The sequence below is a fragment of the Prinia subflava genome, chromosome 11, assembly GCF_021018805.1.
Source record: "Prinia subflava isolate CZ2003 ecotype Zambia chromosome 11, Cam_Psub_1.2, whole genome shotgun sequence".
In the NCBI taxonomy this organism is placed as follows: domain Eukaryota; kingdom Metazoa; phylum Chordata; class Aves; order Passeriformes; family Cisticolidae; genus Prinia; species Prinia subflava.
Genome location: NC_086257.1, coordinates 584874 through 596006, shown reverse-complemented (window position 1 = coordinate 596006; position 11133 = coordinate 584874). Strand labels below are relative to the sequence as shown.

The following is an 11133-nucleotide window of genomic DNA, read 5'->3' as shown; positions in this document are numbered from 1 at the left end:
TCCCGGTGCCCTTCGCATCCTTCACCAAAGCTGCGATTTCTCCCTCTCCGTCCCGTCTCCCTCACTGCCCACCGCTCTGCCGTGTCCTTGCTCCCGGCTCTCCGTGCCCTCCCCGTGTCCCCGGCCCGCGGCTGCGGTGACACCAGCGGGGGCTGCGGTGACACCTGCGGGGCAGGTGCGGGGAGCTGCGGTGACACCAGCGGGGGCTGCGGTGACACCTGCGGGGCAGGTGCGGGGCCGCCCCCCGCCGCTGCCGCCTCATGAATATCCGGGCCTGCCCTCGCCGTGACGTCGCCGCGGTCCCGGGCGGGGGCCGGAGCCGCCCGGCGCTGGCAGCCGGGGCGAGTGACGGCGCGGCGGCAGCAGCCTCCGCCCGCCGGCTCGCCCGCAGCACCGCGCACACAGCCGGGCCGGCAGCCGGCACCAGAGCCGGGGATGCGGAGGCGCCGCTGCTGCTGCTGGGGCCCGGCGGCGCTGCTGCTGCTGCCGCTGGGGCTGGGCAGCCTGCTCGCCGCCAAAGGCAGGTACCGGGGCGCGGGCCGGGCGCGGCTGCCCGCGGAGGGCGGCCGAGCGCTGGGCCGGGGGAGCGGGGCCGCTCCTGGCCCTGCTGGGGCTGCCGGGCGGAGCCGCCGCTCCCCGCACGCAGGGGCACAAAGTTTGGGCGGGGGTCTCGGGGGGCCGGCGGCGGTGCCCGCAGCCCGGTGGTCCCGGGGCGGTGCGGGAGCGGCGGGCGGGCGGTGCCGCTGCCGCCGCGGTGATGCTGCCCCGGGGGAGCCGCGCCTCGGGCACGGGCCGGGGCTGCGCCTCCGCACGCCGGGGCTGGGAGGAGAAGCGCTGCGCTTCCCCCGGGCCGGGACGGGGCTGAGCCCGCCGTGCCGCAGGTGTGGCGGGGCCCGCTCCCCCTCCCGGCCTGCCGTGCCCCTTCCGAGAGCTCCGGTCGCACAAGTGTCTCACAAGGCTCCGGTCGCACAAGGCGATTTCTCGCCTCTGCGTGCTTTCTTTTCCCTTGCATTGTTTCCATGCAGTTTAGGAGTGGCTTTCGAGCCCCAGGTTTTAGAAACTTAGTTTTGAGAACTCTGTCTCAGACTATTTTATATTATTTTAAAACGTTTCAGTTGCACTTATTTTTGTATGGAGCTTTGGTGTTTATTTCATTTGTGAACATGTGGGCGAGAGAGAAAAACTTCAGCATTTGTTTTCTTAACAAAACCCCAGCCAGCTGTTTGAGCAGGAACTTTGTGACAAAATTGATTCTTTCCAGCAAACGTTACTTGACTTCGTTTACATTTGCGTGTACGAATAGCAGAAAGTGACTGTAGGAAATGAATTGCTCCTTCTACTGACCCAACGTGCCTCGATGTCCTGGTGGGAATGCCGTGGTTTGGGGCAGATTAACATACAACACGTAACATATTGATGGAGGGGAGTTACTTTCCTCTGCTTTACTTTCTAATGTAATTCTATGTAATTGTGTCCTTTTAAAGGATCTTTTCTTTAGACAAGCGTGGGAGGCTTTATTTCGTGGGAGATGTCTGTTAGGCTGCCGGCAGTTCATCAGACAAAACGGGGTCGTGCTCTCGCTGGGCTCTGCGGTGCCTTTGACCACTGGAGGGCTGCAGAGAACATTTTTGGATAACTGGAGCTACCATCTCCCAGTAGCTGGTGTTTAAAAATAGGTATTTTAAGGTTATTTATATTCATATTCAAGTGCTTTAAGTTTTTTGTTATTACTTTATGTACCTTTTGTCTTAAAATTGGATATTTTCAAAGACTGTACAGTAGCGTTAATAAATGAAGTAAGATGTCTTGGCACTGTGTGCAGTTAATATCTGATATGCTTTTTCTTCCTCCACCTGATCAGTAGAGGAAAGAAGAAAAGGTTCTTAATAAATAAATTAAAAAACCTTCCTTATTTCATCAAGGACCTCGTGCTGCTTTCTCATTGCTCTCTGTTTTCCTACAGTAAGCAAGTTTTAAGTTTAAGGCATTTTGTGGGTATCTCATGCACACAATTGCAAAGCTTGGTGCTGTAACCATAACCTCGACTTGTGGCTTGAAGGTGCATTCTGGTGGGAGGTGGAGGTAGGATGTGGTGTGTACAAAGCTCCCCATGTGCCCTGAGCATCCTGTTGTACACAGGAACAAAGACAACCAAATATAATGATTTCAGTTCTCATCTCCTCTACTTCACTCTGCTCTGTTGCTTCTCATTTTAAAAGCAAAACTAAGCCCCCTCCACCCCCACTCCTTTTCCCCACATGTTTGTGAGGATGGGGAGAAGGATTACAGGGACAGATCTGATTCTCACTTTTCACTCAGTGGAAAATAATAATTTCTTTCACCTAATATCCCCAGGCTGCAAAAACTGTTTACTCTCCATAGAAAGGGGGAACCTGCCCCCCCCACCAAGAAAAAAAAAAAAACAAACCCAAAACAAACCTTCCCTAAAGTTCTCCAAGGAAGAAGAAATATGAGGCAATATCAAAGTGTTACAGAACTTAATGTGTAATAAATATGCATATGCAATTTGTTAGCTTTGCAGCAGGTTGTTGACACTAAGATCTCTATCATGGGGTCCAATAAAAATCACTATTTTGGACAGAAAAATGTTTTCTTTTAAGTATTTTCAGGTAGCTTTGCTCAGTAAGACAGAGAGGCACACTTTCTGGTTTATTGGAATTGCATTAATGATGTCTGGAAATTGTGTGGACTGTGTCTTGTGGTCTTCAATTATGGAAAATAGAATATGCTGAAGGATAAGGTTTGTTTTTTTTCCCCCATCATATTCAAAATTCATAGGTCCATGTGGTCACAGGCACGGAGCAATACAACCTGCAGCACTTTTTGTTTCCCCAAATCTCTGCGTAAGGCTGATCTCTTAAATAATTTATTATCTTATTCTAGTATGTACTATTAAACTACTCAGTGAAGTCCTAACAGGGCTGTCATATTGAAATTTCTTTTAAGACCCAATTAATCAACCTCTTAAATTTCACTGTAATTCACTGAAGTTCAAAAACTTCATCATTACCATAAACAACATTTTAGTCTTAATTTTTAAGTACAGCTGAAAGCCTCTCAATGATCTGAATAACTAAGAATATTTAATTCCAATTAAATTATTTACATGGGCAAAAGTTGAGGTCTTAGCCACTGTGGACATTTCCAAATCAGTGGAACATTCAGTCCCACTTGGCAGGTCTGTGATGTGAGTGCATCAGATCTGACTCTCAGCAGCAGGGGAACAGCTGACCCAGGGAGACAGAGCCAGCGTCTTCAGTGTGAGAGAAACCCTACAGCCTGGGGGCAGGAGAGTGAAGGAACAGCTTTGAGAACGCGCTGGACAGAGCCTAGTCTGCCATGTTCTGCATCACTCAGTGTTTCTGTGCATTTCTTTTTATAGTAAATAATAATGAAATGCTTCTCATTATCAGTTCACAGGAAACAAAAAAAAAGGTACCACCTTTTCAACCTCATCCAGAGTACATGAGGAGCAATGTTTGGCAAGTGCTTAGGTCAGAAGATGGGACACAAAGCAGCTGTGCTTTCTTTTGCTTATGCTTCCTGTAGGCTCACCAATAAACCCCAATAAAGATATGTAAATGGTTCCATCTTTCTGTTTCTTTTCATCAATAAATGGAGTTAGGAATCCTTTTTTTTTTCAGAGGGTTTTGATTGAAAAGCAGTTCATGAAGATTGACTCTTGTGTCTCACAGGATAAAAGATTCATCTGATTATGAAGTCTGGGTGTCAAGATAATGAAATGATTCAGAGGTCTCAACAGACAGAAGTCAGTATTCAGTAGCAGCTTTAGTATTCAGGTATTTCAGCATAGAAGACTGATAACTATATTTAAATTGTCATTATGAAATTAGAGAATGTTTGCCAGTCAGAATCATATTGTTACCAATTTTAGTTGCATTACTTGGAAGGCTACCAAGACTGGGAACTTAAGTGTTTCCAAAGCATATCTTAAATGTAAGCAGTGTGTGTGCCACTTCAAGAACGCTCTCCAAGCTGTGTCTTTTGTCACCTCTTATTAAGTGTCTTGTCAGAGTTTCACCCTTTTTTTTCCCCTTTAAAGTGACTGGTTTTGAACTCGGAGAGTTGTATATGGATCTGGACGTACCTTCTCCTGCCCAAATTGCACACTTAAAAGGGGCCTCAGTTTTCTTTAATTGGTTTTTGAACACACAGCTGCTGTACCCAGGAGGTGAGAGTGTGCGTGCTCACTAGAGGCTTTCAGCACAAAATTCAGGATGCCTGTAATGCTTCAGTGTTTTGTTTCCTTTTATGAGCTGCAAATTTACTCTGTCAAGAAGGTTAATGACTGGAATCTAACTATTTAAAATGTGCAAGTGTCGATTTCCAAAGTGCACTTTAGGACAGTTCACTCTACATGCCTTCCAATTCTTTGCTGTGTGTGTTCCAGTAGAAATGGATATGATGATTGCTTATAGATGTAGAGCTAGGGAGTGAGTTACCTTGAGTAGGTTGTTAGAATGTTATGCATTCTAATGTGGCATAAAAATTCAAGTGACTTCTTGATAAAATTAGCCTAAATGCTCTGGATGTGTGTCTCCCACTGTATCAGTTAATTTGGTACTTGTTCTCAGTAACTGATACAAAAAAAAATCAGTGTTTAAGACACATTGAATCTAAATGTCCACATCTCCCTGCCCTGAAATCCTGCTCTATGTGGAAGATGGATAATTCTTAAAATCCATCTTTTAAGAAATTATTTGGGTTTGTATAAATCTGTCATGGTGCTTGGTGGTGACGTGTCCCTGGTGCTGCCGGCTTTGTGGTACAGGTTGGGTGTGCACAAGATGTTCAAGCTTGGCAGTAATTGGAAAAGTGGTTCAGGTGGTTTTGAGCCCCATGGGTCTGGGTATCCTTAAGACACAGATGGAGGGAGTGTGAGTTGACCAACAGATTATTCAAGAGTATTGGGCTAGGAAAAACAATTTTTGCAGCTTACCTAAAAACATGTTTTGAAATAGAATAGAAGTGTATGTGCTGAATTACAATTCATTTTAATGTGGCTTCTCTCTGTATTGATTTTAAAGATGGCTCTGCATAGATTTGCAGTTTCCCTGCAGTTATTGCTGTTATTTAGATGTTTGGTCTTTGTACGAGGCATCTTGACCCTCGTTAAATCAATGTGAGATTTGCAGCATATCTTGGTAGAATCGGAGTTTCATTCTTTGTGTGTTTTTCTATAAATATAAACAGTTATTTCAAGGCTTTTAATGTTGTTCTGGTAATAGTTGCCTTTATCCAAACAGGAGAAATGTTTGATTTAATCTCTTTCACCTTACGGCTGTGAAATAACTGCTTTTATTGAGCCAGTAGAACCGTTCTTGGTGGTGTTTGTTTGGTTGGGTTTTGGGATTTTTTTTTTTTGTTTGTTTGTTTCTTTTGTTTGATTTGTTTCTTTTGGTGTTTTCTTTGGGGGAGGACTTTTTTTTTTTTTTTGTCCTTTTCAAAGTGCTTTTTATTAAACTTCAAACAATTAAGTGAAGTGTTGGCCAGGGTAGCATCCTGCAGGTTTAAGTGTGGTTATTCTTCCCTGTGCTGCCTGTCAGAACAGCTGTGCTGAAGCAGGCTGTTTGCTCCTTGTCTGTATTCAGCCCATGCTTCCTGTCTGGTGCTGGGTAAATACTGGGAGTAGTAAAGGCAAGCAGTGCTGCACTCTCCTGAGTTTCTCTTGTGCACATTTTGTGGAACTGTTTCTTGCTGCTGTTCTAAATCAGACCAATCACTTGAAGTTACATATCCCAAATATGGATAGCACTTGGCTGTTTTTCTAATAACAGTGATTAAGAATGACATTTAATTTACTACTGCTCTTCTTTGCATGTGTTAGGACAGTTAAAATGAAGTGGGATACCTTTTATTTCATTTGATGAAAATTGCAATCAAATGTAAATATTAAGATTCTGCTTTTTGGTCAGCATTCATGTATCATTTGCTAGCAGACTGGAGTAACTAAAGCAGGTGAGAAAAAATAGACTCTGCTCCTTTTGGGACTGATTTTCTCATTCTGTCTTGTGTAGATCCTCCTCTCACTGAATATACACATGATTATCAACACTGTGCATGTGTTTATATATGTACTGCATGTGTCTGATCATTATCAGCTTACAAGCACTTCATGACTTTTCAGACACTTGGGTTTTTTCCTCCCTAAACTCTGAGCTTCTGAAATAAAGCAACTAAGAAAATTTAGTCTTTTATCCCGTAAAAAACCCCAAACCCTCAAATGTGAGGGAGAAGCGCAAAGGTTGTGCAGGTAAATCACAAAAACTTACAAACACAAAGGAAATAATGAAGGTTGTTTTTGTCCTCCATCTGGCTCTTGGAAGTGCAATCAAAGTCTGACTGTGGCTGGAAAGTATGTCACCCCTTGCCTATACTGGGTTGCAAATTTGCAGTAATTGCATTGAATTTCTTGGTTTTGAGAGGAGCTTGTAAAATATGGGTTGGTGGAACAAAGTTAAAATAATCTGTGAACTCTCACCATTTTCACACAGGATAGATGATGTTGGTTTCTGAAATTTGGTTTGGAGTTAGTTTCATAAATGCCACTAGCACAGGTCAGTGACAAAATGCATTGGCAGGTATATTTGAGGCATTTCTGAAGAAACTGTACAGCAATCGTTTTTGAAGGGTGATTTTCCCTTTTCCTTATGAGAGCTACTTTAAAAATTCTTGAGCTGCAGCTGAACAGATGGTATTTGCCATTATTGTCAGGCTTAGATCTTAAAAGTTCATTTTTTCTGGCTTAGTTAACAGAATTTTAAATTTGAGTTGATAAAGGAAAGCTAGAAAGATGTTAAATGTCTGATTTATACTTAACTGCCTTAAAAAGTCAGGCGTTTGATAGTGGTCTTGGAACCTGGCAAAGGGAGACACACTCTTGATTTGTGTCACAAAGGGTAAAGCATTGGCTACTGAAACCAATTGTAGTTGGTTTCTATCTTTTTCTTCCTCAAAAAAGCATTAAGACTCTGTGTGTGTAAAATGATCAAAGTGCAGTTATTTCAGTGTTTCGCTGAAGCGAAAGGCACAAGATGAGGCAGAGTTATTGAGATGAAATAATGTGAAGAGAAATATTTTGAGGTTTATTTTGGGAAACTAAAATAATTTCCTTTTTTTACTTCCCCTGCGCTCCTCCTTTAATGGTGATCTTTGGTGTCATGGGATCTGTGGGCCTGTTCCAATGGCTCAAAAAATAATCGAGAAAAACATGTCTATTTTTAGTAGGCTTATATTACCATTCAGCTGTCCATCTAAATTTGTAGGAATTCACAAATCTAAAAGAACTGGAGTTGCTTGTGAAGATTAGCAAAAATATCTGAGAGAGAATATTTTTGGTGGAAACAACTTGACCTCAAAAAATGTCAGTCTGTTTGTTGATGTTTGACTTTCTAATAATAAAAAATGTGAAGATATTTTGTCCAATATGTTTTCTTTTTAATAACTTAAATCTGTGCAGATTTGAGTGTAATGTCTTTATTTAGAAAGTACTTTAATTTGAGATGATTTAAAAGAGATAGTTCTCTTATGAGTTCAGGGGAATATTTACTTTTCCCCTCCTACCCATTCTGCAAAATACAAACTTGTTTTCCAGTCTCAAATAGTATATATTCTTTAATGTACAGTGGAATTTACTAGGGCATAAATCCTAAAATGTTGTAATGATTCCTTAAACTCTCCATTAGAACATGAAGAGCTAAATCCGTGCATGGTTAGGCTTAACCTTCTTAGGAAACCCTTGAAGCTGAACAATGGAAATGCTTTCTGTACAGAATGAGGCCGTGTACTTATTTTGCACAATAGAGAGCACTTACTTACAACAAGATCAACAGAGGAGAAGTAGTTTGGTGTTTGGATAAGCAAAGCAGTTGGCAAATCAAGATCTGAGGTTTTAAGGCTTCAGTGCTTTCAGCACTGCATACCCAGCTGAGGGACAGAAGCTCTCAGCCACGAGCCTTCCGAGTTCAGACTGGTGGGAAAACGTTGAAATTCTGTGAACTTTGGGGTGTGTGGCCTTGATTGTATTTCAGGAAGCAGTTCTCTTTGAGACCACAAATTCTAAAAATAAATTAGGGCAAGGGAATAAGGTCTGTTATAGAAATTTAATTATAGACCAGCTTCTGTTTCTTTGGAAGCTAATAAAACTCAATATATTTTTGCAAGACTTGCCAATATCGGCAGATTAGTGGATTTAGTGAAACCTTGAGAATAGCTGAAGGGTAAACTGGGACATTGAAGGAAAATTAATTTTAGTCTGTGTTTAAGTTCACCACTTTCTATACTAAAATACCTTCTATAAAGTGCTGACTGTAGCATAATTGTAAAGGAATTTTGAGTTTATCTTTGCAAAATGTTTCCTGGATATCTTTTTGCAGATCTTGTCTAATCCAGTTCTTTTAGGCTGACTGCATGTTAGAGAATTATCTTATATTCCACATAAGCAATTACTCTGATATAATTTGTGACCTGCTGCCTTTTCACTTTTTTGCTGCAATGATCATAATCAGTGTGTTGAACAAGGGAGGAAATTGAAGGCCAAATACACAGGGGAGTTGAATCATCCAGGAGCTGGAGAAGTCTTGTGTAATCTGTGGGCAGGGAGCTGATTGCAGTCTTTTCCTGGGGATAATGTGCAGATCTCTTTCTCAGCTATTGTTGCACGCACAGGAGGAGAAATCTGATGATGGGGAGGCGAGGCAAGCAAGGAAATGCACGGTGGGAACTCCTGGAAAAACAGCACCAGTGGGATGCTACTTAGGGATTATTCTGCATTGTTCTGGGCAGCACTAACAGCCGTGTCAGTCCCTCCTCACTAGGGAGGGAAGGGACAGCAGCATGTGGGACATCACATACTGCTCTTGGTTTCTCTGCCTCATAGGAAATGTAGTGCTCCAGAGGCTGGGTGACTGAACTTAAGGGTTCTGGTTACTGAAAACCTGTGTTTTTCCTGGTTGGCTTGTAATACTTCAGCTGGTTTCATGTTTGTTATTACAAGTTAAATTCCAAGTCTCCGCTCTAAATGAGTAAAAACAAAATTTACTAAGAACTCTGTAAGTATGGCAGTATTTTCGTGATGCATATCAGCGTATGTAGTGAGTCTGTCAAAATTCAGCACCCTGTGATCTCTGAGAGATCTGGAAAGCAGAAAGAAAATGAAACAGAACCTGTATCCTTTCATGTTCTTAGGCATGTAGAAATTAATGTCTTATAAGGTAGGGCTTTGCTCCTAACTTAGTGCTTGCTCTTGCAGGGAGTTGATCTGAAATGCAGAAGAACTGATATTTAATTTCTCTAGTCATAAGTGCTGTTCCATTTGGTGTTCCAATTATTGAGTGGAACTGATTCCCACCAGCTTTGTATGACCTATCAGGTGGGGAACTTGCTTTGGCTAAACTTTGGAGTTCATGCAGCAAAACTGAGAGTGATTTCTGCCCTCCAAAGGGAGGGTTCTTCATAGCCTTTCCAAATATGTGGCTCAGAACAACTGCACCTGCCTTGGGAGGGCGGTGAGTTCCCCTGTGTTCCTCGTAAAAAACGGGCTGCTCAAATTTCACAGGAGCTGCAGCATCCTGTGCTCACCCTGGCATTTTTTCTCCCAGATGTGTCTGATGGGGAGTGCCCATGATCCCATTGCAGAAAGGGAATGGATATGTCACTGCCAGCTTACAGGGTTGTGTGAGAGTGTGACCCTGAGACACTGCTGCACTCTTCACTGCAGTGATTTAGCTGGAGACACCTTGGCTGCAGAGGAATTTCCATGCAGTATTTATTTGACAAAAATTGGAGGAAAGGTATGTGCTGCTTTTACAGCAGTATTATTCTGAAGCATTCCTGTATTTCAGCTCAAATGGAAATCAATGGCTCATTCTCCTGACCAGGGAAAAGTTGGGTTAGTCCCTGTGTGCAGACCCTTGGTAATCTGCAGGTTTGCACACAGGAGTTCCCAGGGTCTGACAGAAACTGTGTTGACCATGTTTGATAGCCTTTGTACAAAGTAATGCTCCACATTGTTGTGACCTGAAGTAGGAACATAGTAGGTAGTATGCTTGAAAACCCAACAACCCACGTGGGATCGTGCTCTGTGCTGGCAGAAATGATGAAGATTTTCCAGTGATTTGTCTGGGTATGTGTGTGATAAAGTGAGACTTCTGTGTGAGCAAACACCTGACTGCTGCTGAGATTAACATGTTAACACTACAGACTTGGTCTGGGCAGGAGAAATATAGAGTGCTTTTGATTTTAAAATAAGTTTTCATCAGCTGCTGACTGGGTTAAATTGATATTACGTATGAATTGCTGTGTATGCTATGTTGACCATGCAGCTGCAGATAGGTTATTTTCAAGTATCACTAAAAATAACATTCCAAGGGAGAATTTGCATCTTGTCTTCCTAGCTTTCATAGCAGGAATTACTTGAAGTTTGACCATTCCTCCTCTGTATTCAGGCCAGGCTTCAGTGTGACCAGTACCAATGGTTTGGGTTTTCTTTTTATTTGTTTTTCATTCAGAGTGGAGATACTGACTTTGTTCTGACTATAGTAAGGCTATAAGCTCCTTTTACATATGCTAATGGTTCACTTTTTCTGCTATAATTCATGAATGGCTGTCTTTTATGAAGTTGGTATTTCAAAAGCATCTAGGTATCAACAGCATCTTCAAATTGAGGGCATTGTTCTGGAATGGAAACAGGTAACTTTGTAGAACTAGTTCAAATTCCAGGGAAGTTTCTGTGTTCTTTCCTCCCTTTGCCTTTATAATAAAGGCAAATAAATGTTAAATTTTTTTTGAGTTTTTGTTAAGGATATTAACTTCTGCGTGGAATAATCTGCTGAACTGCTTCATTTGCATAACAAATTACTAGAATGCAGTATTGATTGCTGTTCATAAGCACCAACATTCACTGAATAGCTTGGAAAGCTAATTAAAAATTATAATTGACTTTGTTCCTATTTTTCCTGTTAATGTTTCCCTTTCATGTCAAATTGTAAAGTTGGCTTTGTCTTCAGTTTTTAAAAATAACCTGTCTTCAGCACAGTCAAGAGACTTTTGCAGCCTTTTCTGAATTGTTCAGATGCAAAGTTATGGGTAAGT

General features: G+C 42.3%; 1 protein-coding gene across 4 annotated transcripts in view; it reads left to right on the top strand.

The window, feature by feature from the left end:
* The first annotated feature begins 292 nt into the window (after positions 1–292).
* CLSTN2 (calsyntenin 2) overlaps positions 293–11133 on the top strand; it is a 353548-nt gene continuing 342707 nt past the window's right edge. For 3 of the 4 annotated variants that reach the window (XM_063408692.1, XM_063408691.1, XM_063408690.1), the window contains exon 1: positions 294–520. In XM_063408692.1, coding sequence (XP_063264762.1) covers positions 436–520 — 85 coding nt within the window. In that variant the 5' untranslated portion in view covers positions 294–435. Of the gene's footprint in view, positions 521–11133 lie in introns of all 4 variants that reach the window. The other variant, XM_063408693.1, reaches the window with a different exon arrangement.